The sequence below is a fragment of the Aythya ferina genome, assembly GCF_964211825.1.
Source record: "Aythya ferina genome assembly, chromosome: 1".
In the NCBI taxonomy this organism is placed as follows: domain Eukaryota; kingdom Metazoa; phylum Chordata; class Aves; order Anseriformes; family Anatidae; genus Aythya; species Aythya ferina.
This window is the reverse complement of record NC_140296.1, coordinates 72,641,636-72,665,532: the sequence shown is the minus strand read 5'-3', so window position 1 is coordinate 72,665,532 and position 23,897 is coordinate 72,641,636. Positions and strand designations below refer to the sequence as shown.

At 38.9% G+C, this 23,897-nt stretch overlaps 1 protein-coding gene and 1 pseudogene across 2 annotated transcripts in view; both read left to right on the top strand.

Moving 5' to 3' along the window:
- The first annotated feature begins 516 nt into the window (after nt 1-516).
- On the top strand, nt 517-18,555 carry LOC311429728 (arylsulfatase D-like). Its single transcript, XM_084505920.1, is given in 11 exon segments — nt 517-3,974; nt 5,626-6,783; nt 8,271-8,389; nt 9,207-9,329; nt 10,806-11,229; nt 12,141-12,276; nt 12,486-12,621; nt 15,013-15,175; nt 15,871-15,998; nt 16,471-16,541; nt 16,543-18,555. Coding segments are annotated over 10 exon segments (1,812 nt in total). The 5' UTR covers nt 517-3,974; nt 5,626-6,562; the 3' UTR covers nt 16,834-18,555.
- A 3,222-nt stretch (nt 18,556-21,777) lies between these two features.
- The window catches only part of LOC311429727 (arylsulfatase H-like), a 37,705-nt pseudogene continuing 35,585 nt past the window's right edge, over nt 21,778-23,897 (top strand). Inside the window, exons 1-3 of the transcript XR_014698872.1 lie at nt 21,778-21,883; nt 22,358-22,498; nt 23,369-23,490. The product of XR_014698872.1 is annotated as an arylsulfatase H-like (transcript). The remainder of the gene's footprint in view (nt 21,884-22,357; nt 22,499-23,368; nt 23,491-23,897) is intronic.

The window sequence follows — 23,897 nt, the reverse complement described above, 5'->3', positions numbered from 1 at the left end:
TGGTTGGACCAGGTGATCTTGGAGGCCTTTCCAACCTCCATGATTCTATGACTATCTCAAGTTTGACTGACAGCTTCTGTCAAATAGCATCTCAAGTGCAAGAAAGGAATGGCAGTACCTGGAAATGTCAAAATCAGAATTATATGGAAAAAAAAAAATCACATAGTGTCTGCCTGTACCGCAATACTGAAGTGCATGCAACATTGCCACATAAGTTCTGTTCAGTGTCACATCATAACATGACTTTGTAACTGACTAAGCAATTTAAAAAAAAAAAAAAAAAAAAAAAAAAAAAAAAAAAAAAAAGTTTAATCCTTGATTACTAGTAATATAATAAAAAAGGTAAGACAGACTTCTGTCATGCTTTTCAGGATTTGTCTTCAGTTATTGTTTTCTCATCAGTACTTCAAGGTTCTTCTCTTGTCTTTACACTTCAATATTCTTCACAGGACTTTTTTTTTTTTTTCTTATGAAGAGTTTTACTAACTTCAACAGAAGACTGGGATACTTCGAAAATTCAAACACATGAGATAGTTACAAAGTTGACTTTCTTCAAGTTTGGAATATATTTTTTAAACAGTCAGCACACCCATTAGGCAGTCTATTTATTTTTTATTAATCATTGCTAAGAGTAATAAACTATTTACAGATTAGTTACCTCAGTTTCTTCTTTCCATTAAATTCCATAATCTCTTTCTAAACAATGAGGGTAATACATTAGTGGTATGTAATCCTTTGATTACTACAGGTTATTTTTTCTATTTCTCAAAGCTGGCTGAATTAAAAAAAGACCAGAGCTATTCTGTATGAGATTGTGGTTTGCATCTCCTTCTTGTGTGTGACGTACATTAGAGGGCCATGCAGACAGCCACCAATTCTGATAGAACTTTATCAAGGAAAAGAAAATCTAAAGGCTAGCAGTGAGGAAGCTGATTTTTAAATATTGTTTCTTAACAATTAAAAATATATGTACTTTCAGGAAGCCACCATCAAGGTGCTTACTGTAAAATCCACAATGACCACTGTCATCACCCTTCAAATGATGAGTTTGTTTATTTTTATGGAATGCCTTTTAGCTTAGCAAAGAACTGTCAGATGACTTACCCTCCACGATTGATGTGAGTGTTCAGAGTGAAGCTCTGGTTTTATAATCAGATGATTGGCCTCATTATATTCACTTTTGCCTTACTTACTGGCTTGGTATCAGCTGGCAGACCATCATCTGCCTTGTTGGGTTTGTTCTCTGCAACTTACTGCTTATTATTGATTTGTAAAGCACAGGAACAGGGTTATGATGAGAGCCCACGAAATGTCAGCACACCCACTGCTAATGGAAAGGACTTCATTTCTTACCTTGAGGGAGACAGCATCATCTATCGAAAGTTAAAGTGTATTACCCTGCAAATATACTTCTGTTTCTGAGGCAGCTTGCTTCTCTGTTTGAATGTCTGAGAAATGATCAGTAAGCCACCAGTTTTCTGTCTATCTCTGTAGGCCAAACTGAAGATGCTGTTGACAAGGAGGGTTTTAAAAAGTGCCATATTACCTTTCCCTCCTTCTGATTATGGCAGACAGTTGGAGAAACTAAAAGAAAGTGGCAGAAAAATTCTGGCTTCTGAGAATGATATTTCTGCAGGTGGGAACTGTTATTCAGAGACAGGAATTGTGTGGTCAGACCTGAAATAGAGTAAAGGGGACAAAACCAAATTTTATTTGTGCTGAAGGCTCCTGCTCCTTCCTTGCTTTCACACTCTTTCTTTGTCCTACTCCATGAGCTACAACTATCCCCATCAATTACTTCTTTGGGCTGAAGTTGTTGGTTCTTGAAGAAAATAATGGAATTGCTATTGCAATATGCAGATAAACATTGAAGTCCCTAATGCGCTTCTCAAGACTTATGTACTGTACCCAGTAAGGACACTATGAATCTCTTCCAGATGTTGGTTTCATCAAGGTCTGCTTGTCAAGGTCTGTGGATTTTTTTTTTTGTTTGTTTGTGTTGTTGTTGTTGTTTTTGTTTGTTTGTTTGTTTGTTTTGTGTGTGTGCATGTTTTTTCTTTTCTCCACATTGCAGGGATATTTTATATTAACATTTGTTTTGACTTCTGAACATTTTAGGATTCCCAGTACACCAAGGACCTTTACCTTCTTTCCTATCTCTGGTTGAATAAAAGTATATTATTCATAGAATCATAGAATGGTTTGGGTTGGAAGGGACCTTAAAGACCACCTGTTTCCAACCCCCCTGCTATGGGCAGGGACACCTTCCACTAGACCAGGTTGCTCAAAGCCCCAGCCAGCCTGGTCTTGAACACTTGAATGGGGCAACTTTTTCTGGGCCAATCTTTTCTAGGCAACCTGTTCCAGTGCCTCACCACCCCCTGAGTAAAGAATTTCTTCCTAATATCTAATCTAAATCTAGCCTCTTTTCATTTAAAACCATTATTCCTTGTCCTATCACTCCACTCCCTGATAAGAGTTCCTCCTCAGCTTTCTTGTAGGCCCCCTGTAGCTTCTGGAAGGCTGCTATAAGGTCTCCCTGGAGCCTTCAGTTTTCCAGGCTGAACAGCTCCAACTCCCTCAGCCTGTCTTTGTAGGAGAGGTGCTCCAGCACAGATTCAGTGCATTATAGTGTGAGACATTTGTACCTTGTTTTTAAACCACCATAAGCACACACATTTTGTAGAAAGAGGGGTCAGGCTCTCATGGACCTCTGAAGTTGCATGACAAACCATGACAACACCACGCAACCACACAAGTATTAACACTGGCAAAGGAGAGAACCAACAGACCGAGAAGCTACAACAAGGATACAACCAGGAATTACAGAGGCTGAAATTGCTATGCACACACCAACTGCAGTGACTGATTTTGTCTCGGCAGGCTGGCTTGCTTGCCCTCTGCATTAGCCATGGCTGCCCTGCTTCCATCTGTATGGTGATTCTCCACACAACACAGAGCAGTCACTAGCCTCACTGCTTGTAATTTAATGATCTTCCACTCAGTTACCACTAAAGCTCCTTCTATTGGCCTTGGCTGTGAGAGTTTTCACTTTAAAACAGTTACTATTTGGTCAGCATTTGTCACAGGGAGTGAGCAGAGAAGTCTTCACCTTGGGGTAGGTGGAACGAAAAGCTTTGTGCTGCAATTTTAAAGAAGATGAGCACCCTCCGATTACTCTGAAACAAATACAAGCAGTGCTTTTGAAAAACCTCTCTTTACAAAGACCAGAAATCTTGAGAGGAAGAGGAGAGCAAGAGCAAAGCTCATGCAGCAGAGTAGGCATGAAGTGAGTAAAAGCTGAGCTGCTAATGAGGGGGAAAATAAAATTAAAAAGCCTTCGTATTTCCCCCGGGGCCAAATTTTCCCTCCTCCCCTTGCAGGCCACTGGCACCCTTCCCAGCAAGCTGGGGCTGGTGCTCCCTGGGCCTGGCAGGGCCTCTCCGGCACTCCCATAGCCAAAACAACATGTGAGTGGGGTTGGGGGGAACCACGGGGGTGCTCCATAATTAATGGTCTCTGTTTTCCTTCCCTCCTAAACGTTTCACACCCAGTTCCAATTCTGGGAGGATTCAGTGGCGAATGGCAGGTATTCCGCTTCCCTCATCATCTCTGGAGAGTTGCTGGGGCCTTGCAGTGGCATACAGCCAGCACAGTTTGCCTATGAGTTGATTTCATGTGGTGTCCACAGCTCCTCCAGCATCAGGGCTCATCCTTGATTAAAAAACACAGGTCAGTTTCTTGGAGAGTTTGGGTTAGTGGCAATGCACAACACCAAGTGGTAATACAGTGCTATATAGTGACAGATAGCAAGTAATGATGGTAGCAGTATATAATCTAAACTACAATACAAAAAAAAACTCACCAGCTGCAAGTACTGAGCAAATGACTGTGCTTACACCAGCTCCCAGCTGATTGCCCACACCCCGCCCTGAGCATCTGGCTGCCTGGAAGCTGTGTGAGGAGAGGGCAAGGTGGAACAGCATGTCACACATGGCATGTGGCATGTGTTTCTTCTGGAGTCATAGAGCATGCTGCAGTTAGCATTTTTAATTGCGTTCTAATATATTGTTGAATGTGATTAACCTGTTGTACAGTATGTCTTTATAGAAAAGAGAAAACAAGCATTTATTCTCAGCTAACAGCTAAACAGCAGCATACCTCTACACATTATTTGGAAAAGTTTGTCCTAATACTTATAATTCATTTCTGTTGTATTTAAATAAGTGGCAAAGGGTGTTCTGTTGTTGTTTGGTTGGGTTTTTATTTATGTACTTATTTCTCACTTAAATGAGAAAATTATTTATTTCAGTATCCAAAGTAGAAAAACAAAACACAGAAACAAAACCAATTGTTTTGCTGTGTCTGATGACTGACATTTTGTGTAACTGACATTTTACAGCTGTACATCTCCTAGCATCTTTAAGAAGGAGTTGATTCTTTAAACTCTGATGGATTCCCAGAGTGCATGGTTGTGTGGCCAGTCTTCTGGGAATGAGGGAGATGAGATATGAGAGACACGACTGGCTTTGCTAAATTAGCATTTTGGTCATGGGCAGATCTTTTTGAAATGAAGGTGTGTCTTTTTTCTTGTCCATAATACTAAAAGAAGGATAGACAAATAAGGATACAATCTGGGAATGTATTCAACATGTTAAATATTCAGAGGATGCGCAGAAACTGCCAGGAGTCAAGCTTCAAGGGGTGAGGAAGGAGCTGATTTTCTTGCAATTTCAAGCATGCAGCTTGCTTGCTGTAAAGCAAAGCTGAAGAAAACAGCTCTGCATGACAAGCTGCCTAGAAAAAGTTGTATAAACCTATCTGGAGTTGTTACAAATCCATTTGAGTTAGGTCCACCTGATTCAGCCACATAATAAACAAAGCAAAAGCTTCTTTTATTAAATCTCTTAAAGTGACTGTTTAGCTGCAGGCTTTGTAGCATTGCTGGCAGGTTGAACAAATTGTATCAATTAAGCCTTCACTACTGGTTGATAAATTTGGAGAGAGAAGTGATGGGGCAGTCATGTGTAATATCACTTTCAGAAGACAGTAATTTCTAGATAAGGCTTACAGACAATTAAAAAATGTTTAACTGAGTGAGGTATGTCCACACAGATGTGGGCTGGCCTGTTCCTGGAGCTCATGGCTCATTTTGCAGAAATGTTTAGTGTGATTTACTACAGTCCCATGACATTTTATGTGGAGGTACTAGGCTGAATAACTGATGGTGCGTACTTCTGGCTGTAAATGGAGAAATAAAGTTTTTAGTTAACACTGCCATGTGAGAACTTTTCAGCTGAAATTTAGTAGTAATACCACTGATTACGTTCAAGCCAATAGCAAGTATTCTTACAGTTTGTCAGCTCTATTCGAGCTTTGGGAATCTGCCTTTACTTCCAGTCATTCTAGTGATTCTTTGCCTGGGAGACCTACTGAGAATACCCTAGTACCATCAGAGTTTCCTTTGGCCATGCAAAGACTAAGGAAGCTATATAATTATTATTTCAAGATCAGCAAATACCCAGCACTTCACGCCATGAGAAAACAAAATGCTAAGATGCCACTGCAAACATAATTGAAAGTGGATTTCATCATTTGCTTTCTTTTTCTTTTTTTATGTAACAGACAGAGATGGGAAGCACTACTCTTGTCCTCAGCATGGAAGGAAGAATACCAGAGTGACAGCAATTGGCTGCTAGAGGCTGCTTATTTACAGGGTTCTTTAGGGACCCTCCCCCTGCACCTCGAACTGAACTTATTAGTACTCTGGAAGGATTCATTACACCAGTACAGTGCTCTGTAACTCTTACAGAATGGTGCATTGGCAAATAGGATATTTTCCTTTGCTTAAAATAATTAATCCAAGTATGGAGATTGAAAATACCAATGCTGTTTCTAAAGCAACATCTCATCACAGTTCTGTAAATCACTGTTTTAAAAGAGTAGTAGATTGTACAAAACACATCTAGAACTTTGCTCCTGAATGACTGAATTCCTGTAGTAACCAGCTGGTTACTTATTTACAGCTAGGAGTGCTCAGTCTTATCTGTTTACAGAAAATCCTGTGTGTTGTGTTTACCTGTTAGAGGTGATGGTTTCTTGTTTATTCAAAAACACTCAGTGAATCTTAGACAAAAAGACAATTTTGTCTTTTTACAAGAGAGACTGAACTGCCCTGTGTCCATCAAAATTAGCATGTATTGCAAATACAGTGTGCAAGTTAAAAATCAGTCCAGGACTAGGTCTTAATATTGTTGATCTAGCAGTACTTATTTGGAGGGTTATGTAGCTTCAAATATTCTAGGCATATTTATATAAGTCTGTTATGCATATGTAAAAATGTAAATTCTCTTTTTGCCAGATATTAGATATAATTGTCTGGTATGGGGGTGCTGGCATCTTGGAATGCCAGTAGAAAAGCTACTGCAGCTTCTCTGACCCGAGTGACCTAGGTGGTAGAAATGGAAGAAGTGAAATCAGTAAAATTCTACCCTTCTGCTTCCCAGTGAAAGTAAGGCTGGAAAATGGAGTTTCCCACTGTTTTGTTTATCATATTGCAGATATGCTGCCAGAGGAACTCCCAGCACTGCCCCAGTCTTACAAATCCCATATGTTAAAAGTTCCTTTGCTGCATTTCAGGAGATGCCTACTATTGGCACTGTCTTCATGTTTACTCTGGAACACATTTGGCTTGGCTACAGCTATGGACTCTAAACCCAACCTAGTTTTGTTTCTGGCTGATGATCTCAGAGATGTAGGATGTTATGGGAACAATACCATGAGGTAAAAAAAAAAAAAAAAAAAACTATCAATATAATATATAGCATAGAATATCTTCACAGAATCACAGAATCACAGAATTTCTAGGTTGGAAGAGACCTCAAGATCATCGAGTCCAACCTCTGACCTAACACTAACAGTCCCCACTAAACCATATCCCTAAGCTCTACATCTAAACGTCTTTTAAAGACTTCCAGGGATGGTGACTCCACCACTTCCCTGGGCAGCCTGTTCCAATGTCTAACAACCCTTGGGTAATTAAACCTAATGATAAAATAAGAAAAATTCTTAAGGCACTGGTAATTCAGGAATTTGTGCACTTAAGTCCTTGTTGTATGCACACACATTTGAGGCCTAAGTAAACAATGTATAGTGAAAGAAAAAATCATATTTTCATTTTGTTCTTTTTTAAGTTCTTTCTGAGAATTTCTCCCCCACTCCTCAATGTGCTAACTCTCCCACCACCTGTTTTGGTAATAAGGTTTTCTGTCATTCTCATTCATTAATTTCTTTCATTTTTTTTCATAGTTCAGCCTTCCTGTGTCCACCCAGTGATTTTCCAGAATCCCTTGTCCACTTACTTGCTGTCTCTTCCGATACACCCTAGTCTAGACTCATGTGGTCTGACACAAATGAGTCGTTGCATGGTTAAGTTCCTTCAAAACTGGTGGTTCCATTCCTTCAAATCTTAAAGGCAAAGCAGAAGTGAATGGGCATTGGGAGCATGTCTTACAAGCCTCAGCTCGTGCCATCTGAATGGCGTACAGCCATTTTGCTGGCAGGCTCTGCACTCATCTCCCTCAGATGATGGTGGTGGGGTTGTGCAGAGGAGTAGGCTTATGGAAGTCCATTATCCTTTTCTGCTGGTTGTGAAAATAGTCAGGAGACCTTTTTGTTGGTGTTGTAGTCCAGTTATCTGGGAGATCTAGGCTACCATACAAATGTAAGCACATCAAGTTACATGTGAAATGCTAGAATATAAAATATTAAAATATTAGTTAAATGTAAAGTTACATGCAAAGATACGCCAGTGTGTTATGAAATAAGTACAGTGTTTAAAAGCATGGAACAGAAAATCTTGGTTCCAATAACTCTAGACACTCTGGGAGACTCTCTGGCTTAGTGAATTCTAAAATTCAGGGTCGAAATGGGCTGACAAAAGCAACTTGCAGGAAGTATTTGAATAAAAAATATAACCCTCCTTAGATAAATCTTTCAAGTTGTATTTTCAAACTAAACATTACCACCAAAGCCCGGATTTCTTTTCAGTGTTGTCAAATGTGCTCTATGGCTATGTCCCAAGAATGTATTCTCCAGTGGCTACAACCTAATTCACCCACTGTACCAAGATTTTTTTACCATACTAGTCCTGCAGTTTACAAAAAAATAACTTTCTGAGGAAATGCCGAAAAGCTCCAGTTCTTCTTGGAAATGTATTAAAATAAAGTTTGGGTTACTTTGCTTCTATTGAAATTGAAACTCTCTTTTAGGACCCCAGACATTGACTGCCTGGCAAGAGGAGTGAAGCTTACTCAGCACATTGCCGCAGCTCAGTTTTTCACTCCCAGCAGAGCAGCGTTTCTCATTGGCAGATACCCCATCAGATCAGGTTGGGCCCATCTTGAATTGCAAATTTCTCAGTGCTGAGATACTACAATAGCCAATAAGAAGGAACAGAAGAGAATTCAACTATTTCCTCACCCTGAGTTGGAAAGTACATTGCCAGTGGCTATAACTTTATATATGTGACTTCTGAATGGGAACACTACCTCACCAGCTGAGACACCTTTAGCCTTACTTTGTAGGATTCAGGAACACTATATGATAAAAATAGATATGTATGGAGAAATGCTGACAATAATATGTCATTTCTTTACTACAACACAACCTGGGGCAAACTGTTGGAATTTGTCTTGGAGTGTTGGATCCATTCCTCACCTACCTGAGGCACCTTTTGGAGGACTTTATAGATATCTTTCTTTCACTAGAAAACATACGGCAAAATTATATTCTTAGTTTAGGAGACCTACATGCAAAATCTGTATGTTGGGTAAACTGTGTATCATTTAACATTGCCCAGCATCCCCAAGACAGGGAAATGCAACTGTTACCTCTCATTTTAGACTAAAAGCAAAGAGACTAAATTAGCAGTTACTCAGAAAGGCAGAAAATAAAACCTACTGTATAACGTCACTATTGATTAATTCTTAACTTGATGGTAAATCTGGTGCCAAGCAGTATCTGTTTTGACGGATAACTCTTGACTATCTGAAGCACTTAGGCACGCTATTGATAACATGATGTGACTGCCTTCAATATATGCTTGGCAGAGTGAGGCACCCTGCTATCCTCAGGTTAAGTACCAGATTTGGGGCTGAGAGGAGCAGCCCAGCAAGCAGAGTGACTGACCTAGCTATTTCCATCAGGGATGGCTTCCAGCAATCGGTACCGAGCGCTGCAGTGGAATGCTGGATCAGGAGGGCCCCCTGAAAATGAAACAACTTTTTCCAAGCTTCTACAGCAACAAGGCTATACCACTGAGCTGGTAGGTACGTGAAAAAGTTTTAGCATGAGTCTGAAAAATGACCTGGTTACATGAAGGGAATTTAGGGATTGTAATTGCCCCAAATTGTCCGTGAATACTCTCCAAAAGATTGAGGAGAGAAAACAACAACTTGTATTTGCAAAATTTAAAATACTGTGGTGTAAAGAGTTTTAAGAAAATATGAATGCCTGTATAGGGTATGGGAGACAGGAAGGATTAAAACCCAACTCATGATTATAATGGGTGAGAATTTATTTCACTTGGCCTAAGACTTTTCAATGATTGGTCCACTGAAAGAGTTTTGTTAACATCAAGATTGTTCCAGATAAAACAGTCTTTAAGTGTTTCACCTGCCTTTAGGAGTCAAGAGGCAAATAAACCAAAGAGGATAGGGAAAGAAAGAAATAAAGCTTGTACGCACAGAGCAGGTGATGTCTCACAGGTGAGGTTGTGAGGTCCCAAAGAGTCATGGTACTGTAGCAGTTCCCTCAGATAAAGCCAAGATACAAAGATGTCAGAGAAACACTACCCTGGAGGACTTTCCTATCTGTGACTTTGGTAAGACTTCAACAGTTTCAAGTTTCATCTACTTTTGCCAAATACTCAAAAATGGACTAGCTAAGTGTCTCTTTTCACTTCTATTCTGCTTTTACTACTGCTCACGTGATATACACTTCTGCAATGATTGCCTTAGCATGAATTAATAGGTAGGGTAAGCATTGTGTCCCTTAAAGTGATGGGCTTCAGCTGTGCCAAATGCAGTCATCTCCAAGTTCTGGAAATAAATACAGCTGTATGGAATCACAAACTAATGAAGTGAAGTCTTCCTGGCTGAGTCTATAAATTACTTGGCAATCGTGTAACCCAGCAAACATTAGGGTGCTTTGATCCAGCAGTTTTCTAAGCAGAAAATAGTTTTTGTCTGCTTGATCTGTTAGGGAGACTGGGCAGGGATGGAGTGAATGGTTGGAATATAGCTTTTTCTCCTTTTCATGTTGAGTAGGGATAATGCCTGGGAAATCATCTTCCTGAGTCTGGTGATCAAAATGTTTGGTAATGTAGGCAAAAGGCTTACTGGATCTTCTAGTAAATTTGTAACATTATATTAAAATGAAGTTGCAAGTAAAGCATTTGAAAGTTGGGAAGTGAATGTAATAAAGCAGATGGTGATTTAGAGTACTGTAATTCCCTGATCTTCATTAAAAGGTGATTAAAATCCCATCCCTATGTGACCCTCATCACTTCAGTAGCTGACCACCCTGCAGATTTCTCTGTTTCTTGCATGGGGATTGCATATCATGATACAACATTCACCTGATCAAGCACTGGTTTCTCCCTGCATCCTTATGTACCTCAATACTACATTGAAAGAGGGAGTGATTCACCTAATCCCCAGGCAGATATTTACAATGCTACCTTGGGCTCCTTTTGAGTTGTCCACCTTTATGTTCTAATTTCTGTCATGCTTCAAAACTTTCAGGAAAGTGGTATCAAGGTGTAAACTGTAAATCCTTCAATGATCATTGTCACCACCCTCTAAATCATGGGTTTGATTACTGTTATGGCATGCCTTTCACACTTCTGAACAATAGTCAAGAAAACAAACCTCCAGAGCTGGGTGTAGCCCTTCAAGCTAAACTTTGGCTTTACAGTCAGATAATTATCATTGCTGTGATCGCTCTTACCACTGGAAAACTGACTGGTTTGATTTCCATCTGCTGGAAGATAATTGCCTGTTTTACTTTGGTGGACTGCCTTTTCTTTATTTCATGGTACTCCAGTTATGGCTTAGTGCAGCACTGGAATTGTATCCTGATGAGAAATCATGATGTCACTGAGCAGCTGATGAGATTAGAGAGGACCACTTCCCTCATGCTGAAAGAGGCAGTGTCATTTATCAAAAGGTAAATGATTGTGGTTTTCTTTAAAAGTGGGAGGATACTCTGGGCTCTTGGAATAGTATTTTTTTTCCACAATACCTATAGCTGTATCTTGATAACTTTGAAACTCACATCCAAGTTCCCTATTAAAAAACCCAAAGGACTTAAATTTTAATTGCAACTGCCCACTTTTGAAGTGACAGCAAATGAGATGGCTTTTCACCAAATCATACATGACCATCTCACTATAAACTCTAATCTGTACATAGTTAATTCACTCCAAGATTAACCAGCTAATTTTTACATTTCACTCTACAAGCCTCATTTTTGCTTTTTCTCATAATCCTTATAAAACACACAGATAAAAGGTGTATGATGCACAAAATCTTGTGAAAATCTCAAAACACTTGAATTCCATTTTCATGCCATTCAAACACTTGAAAAGGGAACTGAGTAAGATCATTCATTTACTAGCTTCAAGTTACTCTTTGGCCTGCACAGCTGATGATAAACAATTCAGTGTGCCAAATATCTTTCTGGAAAACAAAGAGAATAACTATTCTTTTCTTAAAATCTGTGAAAACAAATGTACTGACAAGTATAAAAGGCCATCTTAGAAAAGCCATATAAATCTTAAAGTAAACATAAGACTGTATCCATTTGCATTTAATTAAAGAGGCATCAGTCAGTCAACTGATTCATTTAAGCACTGTGTAAATGCTATGCCTGTTTACACATTGGAATTTGAAAATAATCTGGCTGGAAATGATCCTTCTTGCCTACATTTAATGCAACAATAATTAACTATGATCAATGAGGTGCGTTATGTGTGGGCACAGTATAGACCCATTATGTCTATGCATAGATGAATATGAAAACTCAAGATATTACAAATGTATATAAAAAATGATTATCATTTTTTGTTGTTTTTTAAGAAACAGGTATGGACCATTCCTTCTCTTTGTTTCCTTTCTACATGTTCACACCCCTCTCTTCACCACAGCAAAATTTATTGGGAAAATCCATCACGGTTTATATGGAGACAATGTAGAAGAAATGGACTTGATGGTGGTTAAGTATTCTTGATGAAGGGTGTGTTTCAGATACATATGCCTGTGTATTTTAAAGCAGGAGAACTAATAAAACCAAAATATCCACAGAAATTTAAGCTGTTAAAGACTTCTCATAGTGCATTGCAAAAGATTATTATTGAAACATTATAAATGTGGGGTGATTTTTCTAATTGCTTAATAGGAAACTTTCTGTCTCCTTAAATTTAAGGCAAAATTCTGGATTCACTTGACAAGGAAGGTTTGGAAAATCATACGTTCACATACTTTGCCTCTGATCATGGAGGACACTTGGAAGCTCAGGATGGCTCTGCCCAGCTAGGTGGCTGGAATGGTATTTATAAAGGTAGAAAATTCATTATGGCCTTACATCTAGGCCAGAAACAGAAACAATGAATTTGCCTGTCTGCAGCTGTCAAGGCTGGAGTGAGTTATGTTGTTTTCCAGCTTGAAATACAGGTGACATTCAGAGGTAATTTAATCTTAAAATTACCTTTTTTTTTTTCAGTAAAGTGCAAGTGTTATTACACATCTCCTTGACAAAGGGATTGTATAGTTTGATACCTGTAAACTATTCAGTGTTCTCAGATGAAAGTCACTGAAAAAAATGTGATAGTTCCCTTCATCTCTCCCCTTGCCACCTCCAATAGGATTGTTCCTGATTTGCTTGTTTTTTCTCATTATCTTCAAGAAATCATTGCTACTCACCTAATTGTTATGAAATAGGGTAAGGACACATTGTGCTATGACTTGCAGCAACCGTGTAGTGCCTGTATGCTTTTATACTCTATGCAAAATCAGTGATTAGCATAAGATCTGAATGACTTTGGTGGTCTACAAAGACCTCATTCTCTACCTCCTACTCTGTGCTGTGAATTATGCTTCAATCTGCTCAGTGGTGTAGTAGCTTTTTCAAGCAAAAAGGATATGTATTCATTACATATTCTCCCACTTACCCCAGTAGTCCTGTGTCATCATGCAGATGACACCAAGTTAGGTGCGTGTGTCGATCTGCTCAAGGGTAGGAAGGCTCTGCAGGAAGATCTGGATAGGCTGGACTGATGGGCTGAGGCCAACCGTGTGAAGTTCAACAAGGCCAAGTGCCGGGTCCTGCACCTGGGGAACAACAACAGAGCTACAGGCTGGGAGATGAGTGGTTGGAAAGCTGCCTGGAGGAAAAGGACCTGGGAGTATTGGTGGATAGTCAGCTGAATATGAGCCAGCAGTGTGCTCAGATGGCCAAGAAGGCCAACAGCATCCTGGCTTGTATAAGAAGCAGTGTGCCCAGCAGGTCTAGGGAAGGGATTGTCCCCCTGTCCTTAGCTCTGGTGAGGCCGCACCTCGAGTACTGTGTTCAGTTTTGGGCCCCTCGCTACAAGAAGGACATGGAGGTGCTCAAGCGAGTCCAGAGAATGGCAATGAAGCTGGTGAGGGGTCTGAAGAACAAGTCTTACAGGGAGCAGCTGAGGGAGCTGGGATTGTTCAGCCTGGAGAAAAGGAGGCTCAGGGGCGACCTTATCACACTCTACAGGTACCTTAAAGGAGGCTGTAGCGAGGTGGGGTTGGTCTATTCTCCCATGCGCCTGTTGACAAGATGAGGGGGAATGGGCTGAAGTTGTGCCAGGGGTGCTTTCGGTTGGATATTAGGAAAAAATTCTTTACTGAAAGGGTTGTTAGGCATTGGAATGGGCTGCCCAGGGAAGTGGTGGAGTCACCATGCCTGGAGGTCTTTAAAAGACTTTTAGATGTAGTGCTTAGTGATATGGTTTAGTGGAGGACTGGTTAGTGTTAGGTCAGGAGTTGGACTAGGTGACCTTGAAGGTCTCTTCCAACCGAGATGATTCTGTGATTCTGTGATCATACCACTTCATCCTGTGTCCTGTCATGAATAGGTGAGAGAGTGCAGTGGAGGAGGTTTAGGCTCTGTTACCAGCAATGAATCATCCACTTCTTATCCAAACTTCTGATATGTTTATTTTCCCAAAACAGATTGCTTCCAATTCAAAACCTTCTTAAGCCTCTCCACAGGACACAGTCAAGGTCAAAGACATGAAATTTTGGCTGCCATGTGGTGGATGCTTTGCTGCTGAGCAATGGAGCTGTTGGCTCTTACCAAGGAGAAGGGCTTTCAACTAGTACACTGATCTTCTATCTCACTCCGTATTTCCTGCCTTTGCTTGATAAATTATTTCTTTTTATGCATAATAAGACTGATTCATAAGCCTGAAGGGATCTAGCAATGGCAGTGTTTTTGCCATATTGAACATCCTAATTAAAACAGATTTCTGCCTTCAGAGTTAGTTAAATATTGTCTTAATATATATAGAGCATCAAGATGCTTATGCTGGTAGCAAGTTGGAGAAGGATGTTTTCCTTCCATTTTAAGTAATGTGTATATGACTTGATTTCTCAGGTTCATATCTTTTGCTTCTAGGTTGTTCAGAGATGTTGCATTAAACATTGGGAGAGTTAGGTCCAAATCTCAATTTCAAAAATGCAAAATGTGTATAAAGCATATGGAAATGTAAGTGTTAAGGACACAGATTTTGAAAGGAATTAATGGCTACAAAAATAAGATTTTTTTTTTTTACAGCTATTTATTAAAGTGGGATATTAAGTCTTGTGTAATTTTAAACAGAATATCAAATACTTCTTCAGTCTTGTGAGTACTTCCTCTGTGAGTTCTTCCTCATGAGTTTCCCTCTGAACTGCCATATGTTGATTAATTTTACTGCAGGTAGAAAAGGCATGGGAGGCTGGGAAGGAGGGATTCATGTGCCAGGAGTATTCAGATGGCCAGGAGTGTTACCTGCAGGCACAGTTATCGATGAACCTACAAGTCTGATGGATATTTATCCCACGGTTGTTCATCTAGCTGGAGGAATATTGCCACAGGACAGGTGGGGAGATGTTTTCAACAAAAGAAATTGATAGGAGACCTAACTACTAAATAATTACAGTGTTGTTGTTTTTTGTATCATCCTTGGAGATCCCACAAATATTCCATTATTCTCAAGTCTAGTCTAAGATTTTAAACTAGAGAACAAATCCCCCCAGATATGCCCACAGGTATGTATGTCACCAGAGGAGTTGCTACTGCAAAAGACCAGGTGCTTCTTTCAAAAACAGGTTCGGCATCTCTCATGAAAGAATTGGTGGCTGAGGTTCTTCTGGTACTGACTGACCTCAGTTATGGACACAAATTCCACTTTAGATTCCTCCTAAAATGATTAAACACGTTCTTGTCCAACAGATTTCTAAAAGCTCCTTTGAAATGTGCTATATATAAACAATTATGAGATCAGTATTGATTTTCTGAATAAAGGGTATTTTTCCAGTAGACCAAGCTCTAAATGGAGTTCAAATATTGCTGGCATGAGTTGACCCAGCTATTTTTAAACTAAATAAATTAATTAATTAAAATCTAGGTATTTAAAATACTAATTGACAATCTTCTGGCTGCTCTAAATCTATGAACAAATTATTTTTTATGCTGTCTCTAGCACTAGTGTAGCTAATGCAAAATCAGTAATAAGTATACAGTTCACTCTGTCAGGTTTGTCCCCACTTAAGTACATTTCTTTCATTACATTAGGGTGATTGATGGACGAAACTTGATGCCTTTACTGCAAGGAAGAACTCAAAGTTCAGAGCATGAGTTCCTGTTTCACTGTTGTGGGTCCTACCTGCATGCAGTGCGGTGGCACCAAAAGGACGGTAAGTGTAAATGTTTGCTCCATGTTAACTGCAGAATATGAGGTTTCTCCTCCTGTTGGCTGTTTTGCGAATTGACAGGTTTATTATATGATAGGTGTATCTGTACTGATATCTGAGATTCTTGAAATTGTTATTCATGATATATCAGTAATTCTAGGTAGCTGGAGGTGTCTTACAGCAAAGAGAGATTTGTAATAAAGGAAATGTATTATAGAAAGTGGGGTAGGAATACAGGCTGTCTACTACTGCATTGGAAGATGGATGTTGTTGTCTTCATATTTGTAGTGTTTTCCATCTTCAAAGTCAGTACTCAGTGCAGAGGATCTGATTTGTGATGATGGGAGAGCCAGGGCGTATGAGAAGAGGTATCTGTAGTAAATAGTCATATTCCTTGAATACACTTTAACTTGAAGACACTTTCCATTTTTCTCCATTGTCTTATAGTCATGCCATAAGATTTCTTTCCTGCCTGGTGAAGCCGTCTGGAAGGCTCATTATGTGACCCCAGTCTTTCATCCACTTGGGGCTGGGACTTACTATGGAAAAGGAAATTTGCCTGTGTTTTGGGGAAGGCATGACCCATCATGAGCCTCCGTTGCTGTTTGACCTCTCACAAGACCCTTCTGAAGCCAAACCTCTGTCAGCTGACACTGAGCCCCTCTTTGACACTGTGGTAGAGCGGATTGGGAGAGCCATAGAAGAGCACCGCAGGACACTGACTCCAGTACCAGAGCAGCTCTCCCTGTACAACGTCATCTGGAAGCCGTGGCTGCAGCCCTGCTGTGGGACATTCCCTTTCTGTTGGTGTGATAAGGAAGGTGACAGCACACAAAATTTGTGAGATGAATGTCAGGTAACATGTCCTGAGGCACTAAGTCCTCTGCTGAACAAGCTTTCAGAAAATAATCAGGTCTTTCCACTGTCTGGTAAGCAAAGTGGATGAAATAAAGAAAAGTAATGTTGAGTAGAGATTTTTTCCTTTATTCCTCACCAGTAGTCAGAAGTCTAAGTCCTGTCTTTTGTGGTAAAGGGCTTGAATGGATGGATACTGTGGTAGTTTTTTTGTTTGTTTGTTTGTTTGTTTGTTGTTTGTTTGTGGGTTTTGTTTGTTTTTGCTTTCAGATTTACATGTAAGAGACAACTGTCCTAATAGGCCTAAACTCTATCAGATTTATGCCTGCTCAAAGAAGACAACTGGAGAACTCTGCAGAGAGCCTAGTGTATAGTGTTGAGCAGGCATACAGTAAGAAATATTGGACTTACCTAGAACACTACGTGTTTGCAGTCATGCCCTGTGGTCTATAAATCATAGTTATCCAACACAGCAGTTTGAGTCATTATTGCTTCCTGTATTCTTCTGTTATCTTTCCAAGAATATTGTTGAGACTCTGAACAATTGTAAGTTTGTGAAGGATACTCCTCAAGCTGTAAATAACTTTTTGAGTAGAAGAATAGAATAGAAATTGAATAGAACTAGAACTTTGAATAGCACTTTTTTTTAAGCTGTAAATAACTTTTTGAATAGATTTGCAGCTTTAGTTGAGTGACAATAACACATATCACAGATAGTAGAAAGTTCCAAACACTGAAGTCCGGTATAACTCTGCAATACTGACAAAAGAGAGAGAAGCATTTTGCTCTACAGATGGAGGTCTTGGTGCGTACTAACTTGGCAAACAGCAGTTTTATTGAATAAAAGATGCCAATTAAAGTGTTTTGGATAAATAGCTTACACTGTTTCAAAGTCAGTTAGCAAAACACAGTTAATTTGAGAGTCATATTGGAATTAGTGCTCATAAATATTTTGCAGCAGTATACTTATGTTTACAAACTGTAACTTGTAAAAATGGATCATGCCAGTACTAGTTAAAAAACAAAACAAAACAAACAAACAAACAAAAAAAACCTGCTAGTGATGTGATCCTAGCCAGACTTTCTAAGGAGGCAAGTGACTTTGTTTGCACTGAAGATTGTAGTGAAATTGCAGAGATTTTAGTGCTTTAAACTGTATTTTTGACCATTCTTTGCAGTACGTAGATGAAGTCAGAGTTTATCATAAGCATGCTGCTAAAACTCTGTAGAGAAATTGGACTTTGAAGTGAGGAATTTGAAAGTGAATGATTGTAGGGATTTTTTTATTTTCCTATGACTGCCCCTACAAGCATTTTACTTGCTAAGCCAGTTTAGTTGCTTAACTGTTTCTTTATCATCTCAGTGTTTTTCCATAAGTATTACATAACAAAAAATAATACAGATTTCTGTTTGTGTCATTTCAATATTTAGCTTCTTCTGTACAACAAGTTCAATCTGAAAACTTGTCAGAGTTAAAAGGGAATATTACCACTGTCATCGTCTCTTTGTAGTACTGAGATGTGAGAAACAGAGAGGCCATATAAAGCACACAAAAACTCAAATGTTTTTTCTGGCAGAGAATTCACCAGTAGTAGTGTGTAGTGAGGAAACAACAAATTCCTGTACTTTGGTACAATTTAAACACAGCTGAAAAGGAGGAAATACTACAGGGCTTGGAATGCAAATAAACATAATCCCCTTTCTGCTTCATTGTTACAAACTTTTTTTTTTTTTTTTTTTTCTTCTCCTAATAAATTATCTTGGTTTAAAAATTAATTTTGTTGGAAACAATAAGTTATCATAGGTGTTACCTTTGCTTTCGGTCACTAACATAGTGGTGAGTAATAGGATGTAAGGGCTGCACAAGCAGCCTCCACTTCCAGACATAGTTTTATTACTAGGGAAAAATTTAAAGCATTTTTTGTGATTATTATTTTTTCCTTGTGGTTTTAAAGATATGCCAGCAGCAGCATGGACACATCTTCAGTAGAGATCACATGGTCAGAACAATGGAAACAGCCTAGAAAACTGAAAGAAAAATTTAGTCATAATTTGGACCAAAGACAGATGTAATTTAATTCTTATATTATTGGCAATTTTTAAAGACACACCTTTCCCAAAGTGTGACATAATTTTCAAGAGAGACAATTCTCAATAACAATCTTTGCACCAGAAAGATCACAAGCTGTTAAGTAATTGTACTAATTAAGTATTATAGTCAAACAGGTCTTAGTAAAAGTAGCCAAATTTGGTACCTTGTGTCTTAAAAGGTAACCAAGCAGTCATGTGTGCAAGGAGGTCAACAAAAACCTGCCTCTAGCCATGGTTATCCCTGCCAATGTGTTGTACGAACCCGCCAGGTGAAGCCGCTACATCTTTCTGCCTCACTGACTTCTGCTGACTTCTCTCGAGTGCAGTTAAATTCACCAGTCACAATGTTCAAGAGACTGGAAGGACTGAAATGTCAACAAATGAACAGATGGGAGTTTCTCTGATTGCTCAAGACCTTTAGAAGGGTAAAATGCATTGCAGCAGAGCTAACTTCCCAAAGTGTATGTGTGCAAGGAGGAACACTAAACCTGCAGCTGTGAGAGAAGACAGTGCAATTAATATCTTCAGGTAGGTTTAATATCACAGTAGGTTTAGCTTTCCTCAAAATGCAATGAAGAATAAAAGATGACATGAAAGAAGAAAAGGGGGAGGACAAGCTAATCCCGTTATCCTGCCTGGAAGGCCAGAAAGCAGGGTGGGAGGAAACAAAACCACAGGCTCTGAGTTCAGTTTGGCAATTATTTGTGGCATCTCTTTGCAGGCATTAAAATAGAGCAGTGTTAGGCTTTACACAAATCTGCACAGAATTAACTGGGTAGGGAGTCTAGAAAAGGCAGTGGCCGCGTTGTGCCAGTGTTTCAAGAATAAAGACTTTGTACTCTGCCTGGAATTCATGTGAAACCTCAGTGGCAGTCCCGCTCGCTCACTGCTCCTGGCAGGCATCCCAGCAGTTCCTGTGTCCAAGACTGGGGGAAGGGAGATTAAGAGCAAAAGCACTAAATCCAGTCCGGCTTCCTCCCACATACATCTTAGAGGATGAGGACTGCTCAGCAAACCAAGGAGCAAGAAAAATTTGAGAGAAAGAAGAATCATTTGTTTTCCACATTGTTGAAAGGGGCTGGTCTTTTTTATTAGACTTTATGTCTGTTTATTGTGGCTTACTGGTTTACAGAGGAAACTGCTATTTGCCATTTTCTTGGATTTGTGTAAGTTACTGTACTGATTTCCAGAGGACAATATTATTTTTAGATTTATGCATTACATTGTTTTTTTGTTTTGTTTTGTTTAACAACTAAGGAAACTTCACAAGCCCTAGGCCTCACTATGGTGTTCATCACACTCTCAGTGATGTCAGTGAGAGCTCTGCTTGTAGAAGGAATCAGCCCCTAACAGAAAAAAGGTGAATATGTATATTTAAATTTATTTTTAACAAGTTTTGTATTTCTTCTAATCCTTCAGTAAGGGTAGTGTTCGTAAAATAGCTTGTATTAAATCAGGGAGCAATAATTTTAATCTTACCACAGCCAATAGTATTAAAATCCAAATATATTTTAATATTACCACTGCAGCTCCTCAGTTTGTAATTCCCAGCTTTCTTTAGAAGCTCTACAAAATCTTTGTCTAAACACTAATGCAACTGCAGTCACCAGCTGGCTGTGCCACACAAACCTGTGGGAACACAGTGGAAGGCAAGAGAGCTGTTGTACCAGCTTGGAAAGCTCATCGGCACCCACAGGAGATGAAGACAAGGAAATGTGGCAAAGTAAGGATTACTCATGGACTGGATATTTCATATTGTGATTTCATTTCTTAGTGAATAAACAAACATCTTGAATTTACATCAGTGTACAGCATTAAGATGAGGTGTGCCAGTCCCAGTGCAACCAATTTATCCCTGGCATCTGCATGCCTGTTTGAATGGTTCCAGTACAATATCTTCTGCAGATCTCTTGGTCTGCATCTATTCACAAGCAAAACGAGTGCATTCCCCAAGCCATTCTTTGACCAAAGCAACTAGTTGTCCTCAGCAAGCATAGGAAACTGCTTCCACTCATAAAATGTGCCTTGCCAGGCAGAAATAAATATTTAGAAACCTAAAAGCTATTTCTAGTCTTTTAAAGTCCAGGTTGAGTTCACAGAGGTAACAGGTAGAAAAACCTGCTTGTAAACTTATAAATGGCATTAAGCCTAGAAGTTCTTTATCAGAATATTTATGTTTCTGGACAGTTTTTAGTAACATTCAGATAGAAGCACCTCCCTGAACATACTAAATGGCATCCAAACCTAAGTGTTACAGTCCCTTCCCTAAGATTTAAACTCTAATTATTGGTTTCCAGGCAGGCTTTTCTTTAATGCATGCTTTGTAGTTTCTAAGATCACAGTAAGGATTAGCTTCTTTTCCTGGACCTTAAAGATAGTTTGATATTACATAGAGGGTGAGGTATTAGTTTTACTTATCACTTCCTCCTGTTTGCCACCTAATGGAAGACTTCCTTTCAGTGAAGTTCTGTGCTTCAATCTGTAGGCGTTTAGCCTTCTTGCCAAACACCCATCCCCCTAAAATTAATAGCAGATAAGAGCAGGCTGCATCTTGTAAAACTTCATGCTGTGCTATCTGACCCTGTGTGTCCTCAGAAACACTCTCTCCTACCTTGCAGTGTCAGTTCAGGAGAGCTCTGTACACATGTGCTCAGGAATTCAGAGAGTGCATGATCAAGCCCTAGTAGTTCAGTCCCCCTCTGTCACAGTCAGCCACAGGCAGTGGTGATGTGATTGTGGTAATGAAATGTAGTTAATGACTAACTTTACAGACAAGATCACTAGAGCTGCTGGGCTCTGATTGTTGTGTTTTGTTTTGGTTTGGTTTAATGCGTTTTTTGTTTTTGTTTTTGTTTTTGTTTTATTGTTGTTTTAACCAGAATTATATAACGAACTATGTACCTGTTCCACACAAGGGGAAGCCATGAAGTTTACCAGGGAACACAGTGGTAAGAAAAGGTATCGCTGAGGGTCTTTCCTATATTTTTAAGTGTTGCACTTAAGAAAATGTAATCTCTTATTTCTTTTTTTTTTTTTTTTTCCTTAAATTGATAATCTAAGAGCAGAAAATATAGATTTAGAACTGTAGGTCTTTCAAGGCCTTTCAGCCTATTCTTACAGGATACGGAGGTTTAGTAGCATATGTAGTATATGGTGTATTACATTTAATATATGTCTGATGAGATTAGTGCAAATCTCAAGAAGGAAAAGTACATACAAGATTCGTGTGCAAATGGGAAAAGGTAATACCGGTTTCAGAGAAATCGAGTTTTGTAAATACTCAGGAGCTCCATCTGCTGCCAGTATTTGGTAGCTCTTTGCATCTAAAAAGTCTTCATAATACTTAAAGGATAATAATTTAAACTACATTCTAAAGCTCGCAAGCAGGTTTCTAATATTAACCTTTTTACTTTTAACTTCAGGAGATGCCTAAGCATTTGGCTCACTTTATGTTTGTTTCCAAGAACTTGTGTATCAAATCCTTCAAAACCCAATTTTTTACTAATACTGGCTGATGATCTTGGTATTGGAGATGTGGGTTGTTATGGCAATGATACAATAAGGTAAGAGTGCTTTCTACAAATTAAATTACCTCCCTCCTTGCTGGTGAATTTTAGTAGGGGGAAAAAAAAGTCACTGATGGCATTACTAGAAAACTTATTAATGGATTAGTTTATCTAGATACACTTCTTTTCAAATACATGTATAAAATAAATGTTTTACAGTAATTTCTATTGGAGTAATAATTATATGAGCATGCTTGAGTGACTTTCTTGGACTTCCAGTTTTCAGCATGTATCATCAGAATTTTGTAAATGTGCAAAATTCTGCACAGAAATGTGCCCTATATTTTTCAGGCATGTGTATAATTTGTAAGTTTCCACAACTCATGGGTTGAAATGCTAAGGACCACGATTAGGATATAGTAACAGCTAACAATTCCAAAAGGCTTGTTACAGAATGACAGCTCAGTCTATGATGTGATCTATTTCTCCCTATTGCACTTTTCAGTCTTGATGTAGCCTGGCTGATTGGTAGAATGATTGTATATATATATATATCCCTTGCCTATTCTGACCTATTTTAGTCTCACAAATTGTGTGTCCTGTTTCTATTAGTAGAATCTTTTTCACTGTGCTTCATGAGCTTTTGATACAGGGTAGACCAGAAGACCAGAAATGCCTTTATATATATATATATATATATATACATATATCTCTCTATATACATAAAACACATATCTATAGAAAATTCCTTTTCAAAGTAGTTAAGATATCTCAAAAATACATAACACAATTGTCCTAGTTGAGTTGTAGATAAAAAGAGGAATTTGTAAATTTGGTGAGTATGTCCTAGACAAAACTAGGAGGACCAGGACACTGAGAACTTCTGTATAATACATTTTTTATCAGAGATGTGATTTTTCTCTTTAGGACCCCTAACATTGATGGCCTGGCAAAGGAAGGAGTGAGACTTAGTCAGCACATTGCTGCAGCTTCTGTCTGTACTCCAAGCAGAGCAGCCTTCCTGACTGGCAGATACCCCATCAGATCAGGTTGGGCCTCTCTCTAATGGTTGACTGAAGCTTGTCTAGCCATTATTGCTGTTAAAAATCCCCTTAAATAAACCCCTTTAATAAAGGCTTGTTAATCTAAGGATTTGGGGCATCAGTGAGATGGGCAGAAATCAAGATAACTAGATTCACTGATTGAGTTGTATGGGAAAAGCCCCACATAAAGCACGTTTAATGCTGTTAAATAACCACACAGAAACAGATAAAAATCAAAACAGCACAAAGCACTCAGAGGTAGAAACATAAAGGGAAAAAAAAATGTAAACACTGTATGTTCAGTGGTATTAAAATTATGTTAAAACATAATATTTTGAGTATCCTGACAAACATTTTCATAATGAAATCTGTTAGGCAGTGAAATAGTTCTCAACAATAATGTTTTAAAACAA